The sequence below is a fragment of the Periplaneta americana genome, chromosome 14 (genome assembly GCF_040183065.1).
Source record: "Periplaneta americana isolate PAMFEO1 chromosome 14, P.americana_PAMFEO1_priV1, whole genome shotgun sequence".
NCBI lineage: Eukaryota > Metazoa > Arthropoda > Insecta > Blattodea > Blattidae > Periplaneta > Periplaneta americana.
In genome coordinates this window covers 106,390,270-106,409,311 of record NC_091130.1, presented here as the reverse complement: position 1 = coordinate 106,409,311, position 19,042 = coordinate 106,390,270, and the positions used below count along the sequence as shown (strand labels likewise).

At 35.5% G+C, this 19,042-nt stretch overlaps 1 protein-coding gene across 2 annotated transcripts in view; it reads left to right on the top strand.

The window, feature by feature from the left end:
- The window catches only part of LOC138713612 (E3 ubiquitin-protein ligase RNF169-like), a 35,519-nt gene extending 18,603 nt beyond the window's left edge, over positions 1–16,916 (top strand). For both annotated transcript variants that reach the window (XM_069845836.1, XM_069845837.1), the window contains 6 exons: positions 3,339–3,440; positions 6,696–6,921; positions 7,367–7,489; positions 12,279–12,381; positions 14,186–14,292; positions 15,490–16,916. In XM_069845836.1, the coding sequence (XP_069701937.1) occupies positions 3,339–3,440; positions 6,696–6,921; positions 7,367–7,489; positions 12,279–12,381; positions 14,186–14,292; positions 15,490–16,421 (1,593 nt within the window). In that variant the 3' untranslated portion in view covers positions 16,422–16,916. The remainder of the gene's footprint in view (positions 1–3,338; positions 3,441–6,695; positions 6,922–7,366; positions 7,490–12,278; positions 12,382–14,185; positions 14,293–15,489) is intronic.
- The last annotated feature ends 2,126 nt before the right edge of the window (positions 16,917–19,042 follow it).

The window sequence follows — 19,042 nt, the reverse complement described above, 5'->3', positions numbered from 1 at the left end:
AGAGTCAAAGAGTGTGTGTTTTGAAGTTGAGTTGTGTGTTGAGAATTTCGTTGAGGTGTGTTTTTTGTGTGTCTGTATATTTTATATTGTTCTACTCAACTTCAAAACACACACACTCTTGTGACTCTACACTATATCACAGGAACACACCCTCACAGGAAACAGAATAAGTGGCGCCAAGACCAACAACAATCAGTTCTGAAAATGACCCATAAATAGGTGGAAACATGTAAACGAGGTATGTTGAAATTTAACACAGGAAAGTCTTACCATACATATTCCGAAGTGATACAGTGTTAAAAGTTGTGTAATCAAGATGTAGGATTAAAAATTGTCGGCAAACATTTTTTTTAGCAAATTAAAAAAAGTCCGTTTATTTGAGACACTTTGTAATATTAGAACGAACCAAAGCAGTCACTCTTTGCCCATATGTTCTAGCTCCTGCTTCTGTAGTGTATGTAACTGCAGTAATTAAAAGGAAAGGGTGTTATTTTTCTGTGTCAATAGAAATGTCAGGAACAAAGGGACTTCATTCACTGAAGAACTGTTAAGTTATTTAAAAAACAACTACTGCCAGTGTCTCGCTTCCTGAGCTGTTTCTTTGCGGGGTGAGATGCAGAAGAGTGGGCGATCCTGTAAACTGCATCTGCAGTTAGTAGCCTACTGCTCCACGTTCAACACATTGGCCTTTTCAGAATTGCTTTCATCAGCTATGGAGCAAGATCAGCCATCGACAAGCAAATGTATAGGCGTTCCCCTCACAAAACAAATTATGTCCTTCTCATCAATTTCTGTAACTAAACACTAACACCAGTGGTAGACTACAGTCTCTACTCGAGATTGTGAAGCTAGTATTTCAATAATTCTGTTCAGTGGAACGAATGTGTTTGCTTTTTAAGCCTGCAATCTAGTTTTGTGACGAAAAATTGTAGTCTCATTTCTACTTCTGCATTTTGTCTGTTTCGATATTGTGTTTTAGTGATACATATGCAGAGAATCCAGTGATGAAAGTAATAAGTATTATTTTCCGTTTTATATGTTTAATAATAATAATGATAATAATAATAATAATTTTATTATTACGCGTATTATCATTATCATCATCATCATCATCATCATCATCATCATCATAGGTGGTGGTTTCATGTTATTATTGATTCATATTTTCGTAACTTTTATATATTTTTATACTCGTAGTATCCACTAAAATTTAAAATCATACAGGGCTCACGGAATGTTGGCAACATACTTTGAGAAATGCTGCTCTATGGTAATTCAGCAGTTGTCCAGACTGAACGAAGAGTGATCTAGTGTGTACATACATTTTCGGAAATCGCCATGAGAGATAATGGCGATAGTGGTAATCACGATTAGAGAGTCCAGTATTATAAGCAGTAAAGATCCCTGCAATGGCGTAGGATAATGTTTTCAGCACATGTAATATGCTACTGTGCCGCATGCTGTAGCTACCGTGATGGTCCGGGCAGACCTAAGAGGCGTGGCTACAAACATTAGGGAGCCATGAGCAATACATTACTTAACTGTGGAAACTTGCGGTTTCTCCTCCATTTAAAAAGATTTCCTTCAGTGCTTCTGCTATAGTAATGTTGATTCCAAAGAGATTATTTGGAGCACTGTGTGCCCGAAGAAAATATATTTCACTGGGAAATATTAGGAGATTTGAAGAATACAATAGAATAGGAAGGCCAAAATTTTTCCTGAGAGAAGTGGTTTCTGCTTTAAAATATCTAACACAAGGTCATACAAGCTGAAATGATAATGACACTAATCAAAATTGAAATAACACAAATATGAACATTCACGAGGATTTACCATTCCCCATGGAGCTTATTTCCGAAGGCATTCTGAGCAAAAAATGTCATATAAACATTTGTCCTAATCTCAATATTTTTAGAGTTACACTAATTTGAAATTGTTTGTAAAATATCATTCTTCTTGAGTTTGTGTCCACACCTGTGGAGTAGAGGTTAGCGTGTCTGGCTGCAAAACCAGGTGGTCCGGGTTCAATTCCTGGTTGGGGCAAGTTACCTGATTGAGTTTTTTTCCAGGGTTTTCCCCCAATCCAATATGAGCAAATGCTGGGTAACTTTCGGTGCTGGACCCCAGACTCATTTCACTGGCATTATCACCTTCATCTCATTCAGATGCTAAATAACCTAAGCTGTTGATAAAGCGTCATAAAATAACCTACTAAAATAAAAAGAAATCGAGTTTTAAGGGTAAAAGAATATTACAGATAAAGAATGAACTATTCAGGAGTATCATTTCTTTAAATAGCTAGTATTCTGAAGCTAGAAATGTGTTGTGAATTCCATAGTTGCTTCGTACAGAATTTTTTTTCGATTTTTAACTACGACATTACATTTTTCTTACGCATTTATCACAATAATTGTTACAAATCACGCCACTCTTGCAGATTCTTGAAGATTGTACATTAGGATGCATAATTAAACTGTAAAGAATCAAGTTCCTAAAGTTGTTTGATTTGTGACAATTTTTGTGCATAAGAAAATGTCATTATTAGTTAAAAATTGAAAAGCAAAATCTGTACAAAGCAACTGACAACACATTTCTAGCTTCAGAACACTAGCCAATTAAAGAAATGATACTCCTGAATAGTTCTTTCTCTATTTGTAATATTGTTTTACCTTTAAAACTAAAGAAAAAAGGTATTTTACTAACAACTTCAAATTAATGTAACTTTGAAAACATTGAGATTAGGACACATGTTTATATGACATTTTTTTCTCAGAATGTCTTTGGAAATAAGCTCTATAACTGACGGTAAATCCTCGTGAATCACCCTGTATAGCCTAGAACTCATATCTTTACTTCACTTTTACAGCTTTCTCCTCTTGTTAGAGATTAATTGATATGCCCAAACGTCAATTCTATCTATTGTCACTGTTCCTCTTCCAATAAACGGCCCTGCATTTTCTTATTATGAAACCTTTCCATATAAGTCGTGGTCTTCCTTTTTTCTGGCATTCTGGCAGTGACCAATACACAACCCTTCTTGGCCATCTCTCATATGTCATTCTCCCATATTGAGAGAACCATCTCAAGCTCTTGGTTACAACATGCATTTAGTTTCTGATCTCCACATTTCGACCTATCCAATCTTAATAGTATCAGCCTTGTACATAATCCATTTCTACACCATTAATTCGATGTTTTATTTTTTCTGTAATGGTTCCAATCCCGCAGCCATAAATAAAACTGTGGTATTGATTTTAAGTTTTGTTTATATGTCGCAAGTAACTGTCTAAAATTCTTTGTTATGATTTTTTGAGATGTTTTCTTTTTCTACATTAAAGGAAGAAGAGGAAAGACAGTACCTTGCTATACGACAACAGCAACTGAAACAGGCAGCAGCCGATGAACAAGTGGCAAAGGAATGGCAAGAACAATCATCACAGGTTAGTTTTGAATTTATACAATTCAAACTGGAGTGATGTAGTTTGAAGGATAAAAAGAAAGAATAGTAGTACGAAATTATTTGTGATTATCAGACCCCGGAGAAAGTATTGCTTACAGGGGAATGCGCGATGTTGTATAGCTAATGTTTATGAACAGAGGACTTGTGCAGGCATCACTCTGTAGATAGGAGTAGTGCCGGTGTAGCTTAGTACAATGCAGTCAAAAGCAGTCGACACATGTCTTCAGAATGCCGAGACCAAAAGTACGCAAGATAGAAGCACTAAGGAAATATGTTCGTCAAAATGGAGAAAATGTGTTTTCCATCCATGATAATGAACAGTTTTGTGAATTGTGTCACGTGAAATTGGCAGCCGACATGGCATGTGACATTAAGAAGCATATACGGTAAATAGCAATAAGCATAAACGCGCATGTAACAGACAACAGAATTTAAGCAAGGTACAGCAGTAATCTCCTTCACAACTACTTGAACGAACATTTTACGAAGATATGTGTGATGCGTTTATTGCTTCAAGTATTCCATTGAACAAATTAGAAAACGCGGAACTCCGTGGCTTTTAGAAAAGTACATTGGAAGACAAATTCCTAATGAAACAACACTGTGGAAGAAGTATGTGCAACATGCATATGAGAAATGACTGCATGAAGTGAAGTGTAAATTACAAAATGAGAAGATCTGGGTTTCTATAGATCAAAGCATGGACTCTGTTGGACGTCACATTGCAAATGTGGTTGTAGTTGCTCTTAGTGTGGAATGTTGCTGTAGACCCTATCTCTTAATGAGTGAAGTGTTACACAGGGTTAATTATTCCACCATATGTGAACTTTTTGATAGTGCTATGGTGTTGCTATGGCCATCATGTGTGCAATTCGAAAAGTGTTACTACATGTTATAGATGCTGCAAGCTATATGAAGAAAATAATCTGCTAAGTTTCTTGAAACACGTTATCTGAATATGATACACGTTACATGTCTTGCACATGCATGTCATAGACTGGCAGAAGAAGTGAGAGCACAATTTCTGGATGTAGACAGACTTATTGCAAAAGCAAATGTGTTTCAGTTCAAACAATAGTGTTCTCAAGTACCTATTCCTCCATGTTCTGTCATTACCTGTTGGGGATCATGGTTAAATGCATGCATTTATTATAGTGACAATTTCGAATCTGTAAAGAACGTAATTCAGTCATTTCCTTCAAGTGATGCTGCAGCAATCAAGATTTCTCAAGAACTCTTTAATAATACAGACATTAAACATGATCTAAATATATTATGTCAAATTTTGGGTTTTTGCCATCTGCTATTGAAGCTTTAGAAAAATCTGGCGCAGAACTCGTGACTCAATACACTTGGTAACAAATATTGTTAGTAACTTGAATCGCGTTGAAAATGATGGGAAACATGTATCTGCAAAGATGAAAATAATGTTGGACACAAATGATGGATAGCAGACCCTTAGTAAAATTGCTGATGTTCTGTCAAATAAATGTTCTTCTAGTAGTGTTAATATAAGCTGTAGTGATATGAAGTATTTTAAATATGCTCCAGTTGTATCTGCAGATGTGGAGCATACATTTTCTATGTATAAAACATTGCTGTCAGATAACAGAAAGGGATTTTCGTTCAGAAATTTGAAAACGATATTGGTAGATCATTGCAAAGCATAAACACGTAAATAATATTATTACCAGTATGTCAAGTACAATGAAATATTTAGGTCTCTTAATGAGAATAAATTAGAATTGCACTTTGTAAGCTTATAGCTAATCACTGAAAACTAGTCAAAAAGACTCACAAATAATGAGACTTTCATGTATTACTTCATTTCTCATGAACCAAACTGTACTATTGCCAGTGTCACGCTGTCTATCATTATTTACCCAGTCCCTCTCAAAGTAGGTATGCTATGTTGCATACTAAGCTGATAGCAATACTTTTCCCAGGACCTAGTGATTATGCATTATTTAGGATAAAAGGGGTTCATGTGTTCATTATGCACTATTGAGGCACGCACAGGAGGCAGAAAAGCAGAACTTCAGGTTCTTTTAAAAATATTTTTGTACTGAAGGGTGGAAATTTCCATTGAACAGGAAGTCCTTAGAAGCAAAACTATAAGAAGAGGAAAAGTCTGTATTAACAATGTTCATACGAGGTGCTACCCGAACGTTCCTGAAATTCATAAGTGGCATCCGACCGAGTGCTAGTCAACAAAATGCCGCTAGGTGACACTTCATACATCTCATATGAGTCAGTGTGTCAAGTGGCTTTGTTCTGAGTGGACGCATTTAGTATTTGTAAGTGTTTTTCCATTGTTACGTGTTGCTTACATTGTGATTTCACGACAGATTTGAGGGAGCAGCACATCTGCATAAAGTTTTGTTTCAAACTCGGGAAATCTTCTTCAGAAACACATCAAATGTTAAAGCAAGCATTTAGAGACGAAGATCTAGGCCAGACCCAAACCTACGAGTGGTTCAAGTGTTTTAAAAATGGCCGAACATCGGTTGATAATGATGATCATTCTGGACGGCCATCAACTGGCATTACACCCGAAAATGTCGCTGCTGTTCGGCTGTGATCGTACAAGATCGCAGGCAGACCATTCATGACATCTGCGACATTGTGCCAGACGATTTTGTCTGATGAATTCAACATGAGAAGGATTGTGGCAAAGTTCATTCCACAACTACTGAGTGCTGAAGAGAGAGAGCATTGCATGGAAGTCTGCAGGGATCTTCAGAATCAGCTTCATTCACAAATTCTCGATATCTTTTGTTGAAAATGTTATTTGTACGCATAAGTTCTATTGCTGTAATGTTTGAAATTTCTCTTCTTGTATTGTCTCCAAGTTCGTGTATAAAAACTTCTGGGGTTTCATATGAATGAACTACCACAAAATTTAATGAACACGCACTTTCACTTACACTTTAAAAGAGAGTTTTTTCAACTTATCAGGCTCCAAGCTGGAAATCAACTAAGCTAACTAAACACATGCCTGTTCTCGTCTAGTATAATGCAGAATATGTCTATGTCTGGGTCATTGAACCATGAATGCAAGCATATCTGATGTGCGTGTTCCCTATGGGGATGAGCTGCCTACCCTTTAGAACTTAATGGTCAGCTTTTGTAAAGAAGATTAATGTACTCAGAGAGGTTAGGTAATGAGGAATGTAATTTTTTATAGAAAATAATGAATCTCTGAAAATATTTACTTTGTAATGTTTTTGTACAGGGTGCTTGCAGTAGTTCATCAGTTGCTAAGAAAGATCCACTGAGAGTGGAAATGGACAACAAGGAGAATAAGAACAGAGCTCACTGCAGTGTCTTGACACACATGAGAGGACCCATGGATTCTTACGTAGTTTCACAGTCAGTGATGTCAAGTGGAAAATTTGTGTCTACCTCAGATAATAGCTTCAAACTTAAATTTGGGAATAACAAACATAAAACAGTATCAGGTACTGTATTTATACACATGCAGTAGAGTCCTGATTGTCTGGTCTTCCGTGTTATCTGGATCTTTTTTTTTTTAATTACAGTAGAGTACGTATATACAGTATTGAACAATAACAAAGTTCTTTAAAGTTCATTACATACTGTACTGTATTATGAATAAAAATTCGTTTATTATGTACATGTGAGTAACATCTTTCTATATTACTGGGTCCAACCTTTGTCCCTTTAAGATTACAAAATCAAAAACCACATAGCACTTTCACCCCTCCATATTATCCAGATTGCCCTTGACCTGTATAACCTGGATAATCGGGTCTCTACTATATTTTGGTAATATGTAAGCCTATGTTGTTATTGGTGATGGTGATTATTATTATTATTTTACCGGTATTATTATTATTATTATTATTATTATTATTATTATTATTATTATTATTATTATTACAGAGCCAGAAAAGGTTCGCAGTACAAGTGACATGAGCACAGGAAGCCATGATAGCATCAATCAGGAAATGCATCACTTCAAGCCTATTAAGAGTGTTCCTCGCACACCACCAAAGAAATTACCTGGTAAGTTTGACTGTTGCAACAGATTTTGCCAAATGCAGTTGAAATTTGATAGAGTTCAGTGGGGTTGATAAAGCCTTTCTTTTTTAAAGTTCGTGTCTTTTCTGGTTTCGTTTTGGATTTCTGAATGGTGTCATTTATAAAATTAATTTTTTACGATTTTTTCTGTTTTCTCATAAACTAAGTGTGGTAATCAATGCTATACCTTTTTCGCTGTAAGAAAAATTCTAATCTAAACACAAACACGTGGCTGTCATACTCGTGATTGACTCCCAATCGAAACACACAACGCAGTAAAATATAGTTCTGTATTTGGAAATCTTAACCTTGTATTATTTGAAAACAAAAATTGAATTCTAGTTATTAAATACAACGAAACATACAGCTTCACTCATATGTAAAACACTACTTTTATATTTTATTTATGTTGTAAACGGATGAATACTAAGAGTAATGCCAAGGTAGTCTGTTCTTGTAATATGCTGGCGCCACTTGAGCTTGTTCTCGTAAGCACGTGTTAGTATGGCTTCTGCATACTCAGTGTGTGTGATTACTGAACATAAGAGTAGAAACTCTCTCAAAACCGCAGAGAAACAAATAGTGTTGAATGCATATAATAAGTTCCAACTAATAAATTATAAAGTAACAGTTTCCTAAGCAAACGAATGTGTAGTAGTGATGTTAGGTCTACTCTGACGAGAAACGGGAAATGTTTAACATGAAATAGAATATACAGGGGTGGGCAGGATCACTTATGAGAATCTCTGGTGCCAAATTGTGGCCAGTCAAGCCTCACTTCAGTCACGTGCCATTGTTTACTGTAGGATTATTCTTACAATGAAAAGATTATAAACTGAACCTTGTACCTTAGTGCAGTGAAACTAGTGAGGAGGTGCAATATGACAGTATTGATGTATGTATTATTAGAACACCTGATGTGCTTGCTGTGTTTCTATATAATTATGGTGTTACGAATGCTACAGTCATCTCATTATAGAATGCAACTTTAATAAGAAAAAGAAATTTCGAAGCATCCAGGATACAGAGAAAGTGGTCTGCGTTCTGAATTATTAAACAGATATTGTTCATATCCATTTCTATAAGTCAGTACATTCTGAAATTGTGCACGTGAAATATAATTAATTTGACTAAACAATAATCAATCTTGTTTGAAAAAATAACACAAAATAACGATTTACTTAAAATCTCTTAATTAATTAATTAATTTGTTTTCCTTCACAAGAACATGTGATAAATGAAGTGATGCATGGTGATGCTTTATGCCTTTGAACGTGTTTGTGTGAGAGAAATTAATTATCAATTATACCATTTTACATTCGATCGAAAAACTCCTTCAGACAAAAATTCTGTGTGGTCCATTATGCTATGTCGTTACTGAAGACACAGTGAACCAACTTGAACCCCTTCAAACAAAGTGAGTAGTACTGTTAGGGATATGTGCAAACATGTTTTGTCAGGATAATCTTCGTTTGCAGGGGAAAAAAAAAATTGCAAGGCATGGAAGGTAATGTATCATTTGCTGTTGACATTTAGTTTGCTTCAAGTATGCTTGTTTACGTCATTCGGCATTGGAAAATCTCTATCATAAAAACCATTCTTTCTAGTAGGAGGCAGTGTTTGATCTTATAGGGTTTTGAAAGCACCTGGTTGCAGTGTGCAATCAATAGAAAGATAAAATAATCTGTGTTGTTGGAATATAAATTTATATTTTATTACTCCTTTTTCTAATTTTGTAGTTCTTACTTTGTGCGATGCAACCACCTATTTTATGTACTGTGAGTCTTGGCTGTAATCAGCTCTCTATTCTCTCTATTCATAAGGGAAGCTAAATTTATTATTATTATTATTATTATTATTATTATTATTATTATTATTATTATTATTATTATTGTTGTTGTTAAATTGTGCTCGCTTCATATAATTCATGTATTGATATCTGATGCTGTTTTCTGTATTTTTTGTCATATGAAAATTGAAATGTTATCAGTTAATCATTAATTACGAAATTAGTTACATAAGATGCAAAATATAATTTTGGAGATTTTCAATCAATCAATCAATCAATCTTCGTAATGTATCCAGCTGTTTGCTGACAACATAAAGTCCACTATAGTCCACTGTAGTCTATTCAGTTGTTGTTTTTCATGAGAAATGAGGGGTATTTTGATCGGTGTTCATTATAGATGCCTGTTGCTAGTAGCCAGAGTTGGGGTGTAGTCAATATATACTATAGGGCTGTGTCTTCTGCAACTGATACTGATGATTTTAATTTACTTCTTTTGTGGTTTATGGATGGACAGTATAGAAGAATGTGTTCCAGATCTTCATCATGATTATTACACCACAACCAAGTAGGATTATCAGAAATCTGAAATCGGTGTAGGTACAATTGAGTGACAATGTGACTTGTTCTGGCTCTGGGTAAAAATGTTTGAACATGTCTGGGCAAGTTTTTGTACATTTCCAGGTCATTTGGTTTCTTTTGTACAGACTGTAAAATTTTTCCTTTGTCAGAAGAGAGTCAATTGTTGATCCATAGGTTTGTAAAATGAGACTTCACTGAAGCAAAGACACTGGATAGAGATATCACTTGAAGAGATCTTGGTTGCAAATATGTTGCCTGTTTTGCAATATTATCGACTTTCTCATTTCCAGGTATACCACAATGACTAGGTATCCATTGAAATGTTATTTCCTTTTGGAGTTTTTTTAGTTTACTTAGTTGTTTCTGAATTGGAATAATTCTCTGTGCATATAGGTTTGGTACATATTTAATTGTATTAAATATAGCCCCCTTGGAGTTGGTAAGTATGCAAATAGATTTTTCAGAAATTTGAGTAACACACTGAAGAGCAGCATCAATAGCTAGCAATTTAATGTCAAGACTGGAGGAGGATGAACATGGTATGAAATAACTTTCTTGATATTTTGGAATATAATACCCTGCTCCTGATGTCCCATTATTAGGATTTAGAGATCCATCTGTATAAATTTGAAGGTGATCCTTATACGAGGCCTGTCTAAAAAGTATCCGACCTTTAGCCAGAAAAAATATTTCAAATACCTGACGGGGTTGGGACCCTAATCCCCTTCAAAGTAGGCCCCTTGTGCTTGCACACATTTAGCCCACCGATCCTTCCACTGCCGGAAACACCTCTGGAAGTCTTCTTTTGGAATGGTGTTCAGCTCCGTCGTCGCGTTCCGCATTATCTCTTCTCTACTCTCAAAACGGGATCCTTTCAGTGGTGTCTTCAATTTTGGAAACAACCAGAAGTCGCAAGGAGCCAGGTCTGGAGAGTAGGGAGGTTGGCGAACGGTTGTAATTCCATGTTTGGCCAAGAAAGTGTGGATCAATTGGGATGAATGTGCGGGGGCGTTGTCGTGATGCAAGTGCCAGTTATTCGCCGTCCACATGTCTGGTCTTTTGCGCCGAACTGCATCACGGAGTCGCCGGAGAACATCGTGATAGTACTCCTTTGTCACCGTTTGTCCTTCCGGTGCGTATTCGTGATGCACAATTCCACGGACATCAAAGAAAACAGTCAGCATCACCTTGATTTTGCTTCGCACCTGCCACGCTTTCTTCGGCCTTGGAGACTCAAGATGCTTCCATTGCGACGACTGTCTTTTTGTTTCTGGGTCGTACCCGTACACCCATGATTCATCTCCAGAAACCCAGGATCAGTGTTGGCGGTGTCCAGAAGGTCCTGTGCAACGTCACGACGGAGGTCTTTTTGTTCCGGGGACAACAACTTGGGCACGAATTTCGCAGCCACTCGATTCATGTTCAAATCATCACGCACAATTGCATGTGCAGAATCTTTACTCACTCCAACCTCTTCGGCAATCTCCAACACGGTCAAACGACGATCTGCCATCACCAAATTTCGCACCCTCTCAACAACAGCTGCACTCCGAGCAGTTTGGGGCCTGCCACAACGCTGCTCACGCTCCACTGATGTGCGGCCATCTTTGAATCGGTTGAACCACTCCTTAATTTGTGTTACACCCATCGCATCTTCCCCAAATACCTGCTGAATCTTACGAATTGTTTGACTTTGAGAATCACCAAGCTTTTGACAAAATTTGATGCAGTATCTTTGCTCAATTCGTTCAGTCATCTTGCGAGAAAACTAAATCCGACAAACACTTAGAACAGCACCTTACTTGGCGACCACCAGCCAATGACTGGCACAAGCGAATGCGGTGAAAAAATTCAAGCATGCGCATTACGGTTCCTCCTTCCACCATGCACAGTGGCGCCACCTTAGAATCACTACTTTGCACGGGAAAATTAAAGGTCGGATACTTTTTAGACAGGCCTCGTATGTGCTGCAGAGTAGTTCTATGGCATCTAACTTAAGAATGTATGGAGGATCATTTTTGGAATGATTTCCTGAAATTTGTATGCTATGTTCTGGAATCACCCATTTCCATGGAGGAATTTCGTTCACAACTGGAGTTTTAGCAATGAGTGTGTCTGTGATATAGATTGGAGATTTTAATGCAAGGAAGTTACATTTTAATAGAGCACTCATTAGCACACTACTGATAGGTGCTATCCCATTGTTATGATGCCATATTCGAAAGATGCAGATGCTGGCACTATCCCAGAGATTTCTGTGCTTACTGCTCCGTAGAACAGTTGCTGTGTAAGTTCCATGAAGCTGTTTTCCTGAAAATGATTATAATATTGTAGCAGTTCCCTATTGTTACTGCACTGTGGTAAATGTGTATCATAAGTGTTTTTCCGAATTGTTTGATTTTTCAGATGGCAGAGTTCTTGTGCCGATGGTAGTGAAGGCAGTTCCAATGAATTTAAGTGCAGCGTATGAAACACTTAATGAATCCAACGAGACAACTACTTACTTCAGGTATAGTTTTAAGAAGTCTAGACTCTGACATACATTTCATGTAATATCCTGTCCATGTCTTCTTTCACTTGACCTTCAAAGACAGTTGACGAGAAATAGGAAATTCTCTTGTTCTCAGTCTCAACCCTTTTGGGTGTCATGGTGGGTTAAAATTTCATTTACCTCTTATCAGTTGTAGCAAAGAATCATATAATTTAATTAGATTTTTCATCCTTGATTACTGTACACCCATTTATCATACCCGATTTTTTATATGACAATTCACGAAATTCAGAAAGTTAGGGTGTCAAAAAAATAACACCTCAGAAAACTAAATTACGAACCTATCTGCGAAATTGATGTACAACAAGGGTTGAGATCATCAAAGAATAAAACAGCTCCTTATTAAGGAGGGGCAACTACTGAATATAATTAGGAGAAAAAGAATTTAATATGTACATTACCAAAGATGTTCGATCAGGTATGGGGTGAAGATGAAGTACATAAGGACTGGAACTATCATACAGTATATACAGTAAAACTTCATTTATATGCTTTCATGGTGATCTGACGAAAAAAAAAAAAAAAAAAAAAACATAACTGAAATGTCATTTATAACACATGAAATAACATTTGATGACTATATTTTGGGAGAACAAGTTATGTCAATTTAGTAAATTTTTCACAAGAGAAATTTATAACTTCATAGTTAAGCCATCTTCAAATCTACAATAGTGTACTCAAATTTATAAGACATATTCTTAAAAAATGTAAAATTATTTGAAGGAAATCTTAGCTGCTTACCTCCAAACTCCCGTACAAATGCTTGCAGTTTTTTACTTATCGAACTGTTAGTTTTAGGCATGATTATCGAACTGTTAGTTTTAGGCATGATAAGCTGAGAGTATTGAGATAGTGATGGAGCACAACACTATACAGCGAAATATTTTCAATAACTGAGGGATGCTTGTTCCTTTCAGTCACCCCTTCCCCTTGGCACCCCCATGAAGACACTTCTACCTTCTAAAGTTATTTACAGAAACAGTTGACCTTGGCACGAAAACTGACAGTAGCCATCCTAATTTCTCCATTCACTTTCTTTGCATCTGTCCCTTTTTACGCATCTCTCTCTCTTTCTCCTAATTCACAGAAATATATATTTTGTTTAAGTATTAAAAAAAAAAATGCTGAGAAATTACAAACAACAATTCAGGGGGTTCAAAACTCATCTTCGAGATGGCTTAAGAAAATAAATGAAAATGGAGTAAGAATGACAAACCATGGGGGAAAATATGAAAAATGATTGAAAATATAACCATAATATGAACAATGACAAAAAACTTTAAAAAGCGAAAATATGACATATGACCAATAAAAAATACATAATTCTAATCAGATAGATGAAATCATGTTTAACTTAAATTTGCTACGAAAAAAACATTAAGGAAGAAAATATGACATGTCATAAACATCTGGGCCATAGTAATCATGCTTATTTTTTTCAATACTTGGAATCTTTATGAAAGTCGCTTTTGAAAGGAAAAAGAGTGTCCAATTTTGTTTAAGGTAAGGGGGAGAAATTACGTGAAGAAAATAAAATTCTGTAAAACATGTCCTAAAAAGTCTTGGGGAGAAATTACTCGAGGGGAGAAAACACGTTAGTAAATACGGTAGTCCTGTTTCATTCTACTGTAATAAGTGTTGGAAAACGTACGTGTGTAATTCTGATCTAGGTTAGAAAAATAATCTTCAGAATAGTCCATAATCCCATATTACCTTAAATTTTCTTTGTTGGCAGTTCACATCATAATATGTCATTTTTCAGCACATCATTTAGGCAGCAGCTAATGGAAGTTCAGCTGGATAGGATTAAAAGTTTGAAGGGAGTGTTGAGGACATCAGGAATAAGTCCTCCGATATCAGCATTTAGAGGTGAGCACCACAGTTACAACATTATGGCCGTTTATAATCAGAAGTATTATAAATAGAATTGAGGAAAGCAGTGTATTATTTTTACGTAAGAGTGTGCACTTTTCCCACGAACGTAATATGCATTGTGGTTACTTTATTATTAGTTTTGTAAACACTGTTTCAAACTTGTGTTTGTGTATCATTTCAGAAATTAGAAAAAAATGAACAAAATGTTATTTTAAACAGAGAAAACACTGTCTGTAACATTGTGAATTGAGTTTTTATCAGCAATGGATTTTCATTTCATTCCTACCACGTCATGCGGTATGCAAATATCTTTCTTTCAATACAAACTCTGTGTAACTGAAAAACCTAAGTGGTTTACTTTTGACGTTCTGAGGATATACAGTACAGTATATTATTGCAACATCTCTTTATCCCTTTATCTCTTTCAGGAACATAGATGCTTTTATCAGACCTCTGATCTTGGAACTGGATAATATCTTCTTCTTCATTTCAGGGATTAGGCTTAAAGCCTATTCTGGTTTCACAGTGACTCTTTCCAACGTTTCCTTGGTCTCTTTTTCCTTTTGGTCTATATGTTAATATTCGTCTTGGAATTTGGTTGCTATCCATTCTCTCTAGATGTTCAATTCACAACTCTAAAGCTACAAATCTTTTCTTCCAGCGATACCACATTTAGTTCACTTATGTCGTCATTCTTAATTCTATCTAGCCTAGTGCAACCCTTGACTGATCTTAGGAACTTCATTTCAGACGCTTGCAATTTCTTTCTGTCATTGCTTGTGAGAATCCAGGTCTCTGATCCATATAACAGAACTGGTACTGCTGTTACATTATAAAACTTAATTTCTGTGTTTTTTCTTGTTTTACCCTTCAGTGTTCTATTTATTGTACCACATATCTGTTGGAACATTGGAAGTTTGTTTCTACCTTCACTTGTGTGTTTGTAAGTGACTTCACATCCTAAATATTTGAAACTAGTGACCTGTTCTATAGGTGTATCATTTAAAGTAATTTTAGTTCTGACACTGTATTTTCTATTAAAAGCCATTGTCTTTGTTTTATGTGCTGAAATTTTAAAATTATGCATCTCATTTATTCTTTGTAACTGATATATTGATTTCTGTAGATCATCTTTACTTTTATTTGACTGGATAATCCACAGAACTAATCTAATTCTTTTGATGTCTTCAGGGAAATCATCCTCCTGGCAGAAGATAGATTCTTCCAAGTTAAGCTGTGGCAGTAGTGAGAAAGAACAAAGTATTGAGGATGTAGAATCACCACGAAAGAAAACTCGCAGAGATATTACTACGGATGTGCGAAGACAAAATTTCTCTTCAGTGGGATTAAGTTCGTATAATGAGGAAGACTGTGGAGGGAAAAAAGTAATAGCAATTGTACATAATCAGGCTGAAGGAAATATCGGAGGACATGATAGGAGGTTTGGCGGTTCAGAGAAGGAAGATAGTTGTAGTTTTGCAGTAGCTGGAAAGACTGGAGGCAAAGATGAATCAGATGATGAAGTAAATTATGATGATCCAAGTGTGGCAAGAGTTATCGGTGTGGAGCCAGAATCTGGCAGCCAAACCCCAGTTGGTATAAGTTGTCAGATGAAGGGACAGGAGACATCATCTGCTGGAGTCAATTTTAAAATGAATCAGCTTAGTATTAATCAAAATGAAAAAGTATCTTTTAATCACTATAGAAATAATGTAAAGAAAATTAATAACAATAATAATGAGATTAAAACTGATATTTCACCAAGTATTCGACCTTTGGAAGAAGGACGTGTTTTAGAGAGGTATGACAGGAATTTAGACGAGATTACAACAATTGTAGATGAAAACGAGTCTGTGTTAACTTCAGAAGAGCAGACTCGAATTGAAATGTTAATAAGACAGGAGCAGTCAGATTTGGAGCTGGCACTGAGGTTGCAGAGTGAATGGGATGCTGCCGACAGGATAGTCGACAGAAGTAAAGGTTCCCTGCGAGCTTACGAATTACGAAATGCTAATAAATGTCGGACAAAAAAACAGAAGACTGCCGCCAAGAAAGGAAGAGGCCGCCAGAGCACACTGGAAGAATCTTTCACGGGAATTCCACGTTCAACAAGAAAACGGTAAAATTGTACAAGTTGTGTGGCCACAAATCCCAACTTCCACTTGTGAGTGTAAGGACAGTTTTTATTTGGTTATTATTTTCTTTCTTTCATTACATTCCCCAAAGTGCCCCATCAACTGTCCATGCTGAAAGTAATATGTAACTGATTATAATAACCTCAAATTGAAATTTGTCATGATTAAGAATAGAATTTTATAGAACGAAATATTACTGTGTGTTAAGCAGGAGAGATTTTTTTTTTAGATAAATCTAAATATTATAAGGAAGAGTTTTTTCAAATGGATAACAAATTAATATTGATTATAATCTTCCAGAGTCTGTGATATGTGGCTTTCCTAGTTATTTGTAAGTGTTAAGAATTCCATCTTGTGGTGGCTTCTTATCTGTTAATTGCTTCAAATTCCTGCCTTTGAGGTATGAATGGAAGAAAATACATGCAAGATACCTATGGAGTATTGCTGATATAACAGTAGTATTAAAGTATGATTTTTTAAACAGTTTGCTTGAATTTTGTCATATTTTAAGATAAAACTACTTTTAGACTGTAATACGTACTTCCGTCTTTTCTTCAGTCTAAAATCAATTCCGACTTTCCTGTTAGTATTAATACTTTCACCATTGAGTACTTTGAAGGTTATGTATGTTGGTATTTTAGGAGTAAATTATAACTCGTTCTGTTTATATTAATATTATTCCCAGTCTGTCCTGCAATAACAGATCTTCGTTTTCATTAGTAGTAATGATAATCTTGTCTAAATTGCCTTCATACTGCTTTCGAATATTCCTTCTTCCCATTTGTAGGTGGTATAGGAGGAATACGTAGTAAAATACCAATTTTAATCACATTGTTACTCATACTACATATTAAAGACAAAGGAATAGGGACATTAAAGTGTTCATAAATAACCTATGGGTATTTTGTGAGAAAGAGCACGTAATTTTTTTCTTGAGAAATAAAGGGACAGCAGGCTAAATGAATACTCCCTTTCTAATTTTGACACTAGTGTGCTTGACAGAAAGCAGGTTTGCTTTTCGAAATCAAAAGTAAAACTGAGAACAGCAACAAACCATATCAAAAGCATGTTTTTCCTCCATTAGTAATAAAATAAATACCTCATGGTAAAGTAACGGTTACCATAGTCTGGAAGAAATTATAGCTAACATTTATATTAATCCTGTCAATATATTTCAACACATTATAATGTGGTGCATTTTATAACCCCAAAAGTTGTGCTTAGAATTAATTACAATCACACTGTCTCTTCAAAAGTTTTATGCGACTTTCGAATGTGATGTACATGTAGACATCATGTTGGCTTTGAAGCAGAATGATATATACATGATACCAAAATTGTATCTTTCATTGCAGTCAATTATGCAAAGGGATTTTAGCACTGAGTCACATAATTGTTTAGTGGCCCAAAGTTAGGGCTGCCAGATTTACTTAATTAGAAACTAGGGCAATTCTGAATCTTCAGTTCTGGAGTAGACATGAAGGACTGACAAAATATAAAGGGTAACATAAGTGCAGCATGCTACAAATGGCAGTAGGTATCTACTATGTAGTTGTCCCCACTCACTGGAACGTGATTTACATACACTTCCCAATGTCTGTTACATCTTAATCTCTACCCTGCCCTGGTTTAAGTAACTATTAATTTCCTTGAGCTTTATAACAATATCTATTGAATATAGGATTGCAGAAAAGTTAGACTGTATGAATCACCATTTTTGCTTACCTAGCCTAAATAAAATTATTAATATTACAGAAAATGTAAATAACCATTCTAAGCATTAAACTTTTTATTCAACAATTGAAAATATAATATCACAATACAGATATTATTATCTTCTATTAGAGCAGTGCTGCATATAATATTTTTCGGAAGATTTTACTAATTTTAACAAGCTGCGATTTTTCATTACAAACTTAAAGCTTCACACTCCATGTTGAAATTATAGTGACACTAAACTATTTCATTTACTGTGAATGAGATAAGAGAAGTTCAGTCATCGTCCATTGAATATTCATAAGTGAGAAGATATGCTTCACATTTGCATTATGACTAAGAATGTAAAAAATGTATTTAACCAACTCAGAACGTTCATTCTTATATTAACACCAAACAAAAGGCTCCATCCATTTCAAATGCGTTGGCTTGGTAGACTACAGCATGTCTTTTGGTTTAGTGTCTACTTTTTCTTTAGCCATGTGAACTTCTCAAGTGACGGTGTTTTATCAAAGTGCATACCTTTCTTCAGTTGGCTACTGCATTGAAATAGTTTTCGCTCACTCATCTTTTTCCTTTAGTAACACCCAAGAAAACTGCCAATAGGTTTTCAAACATATGTCTTTTTTCAGGTTACTGTACAACAATAGTATAGAAATTCTTAAATTTGCTTCATTTGACATCTATATTTTCCCCATCCATTTTTGTATTTCTTAGAAACCTTGCAGTACTTAAACCCAAGAAGTTTTTGTTACAGAACTTACTAGAATATAAGGATCTTTCCCCAAGATAGAAGAAAAGACTTCAGTGATTTCCAAAGTTTCATAATTCATCTACTGCAGTGCAGAAAGAGCCATCTACTTCTAGAATGCGACAAAAGACATTGATAATTT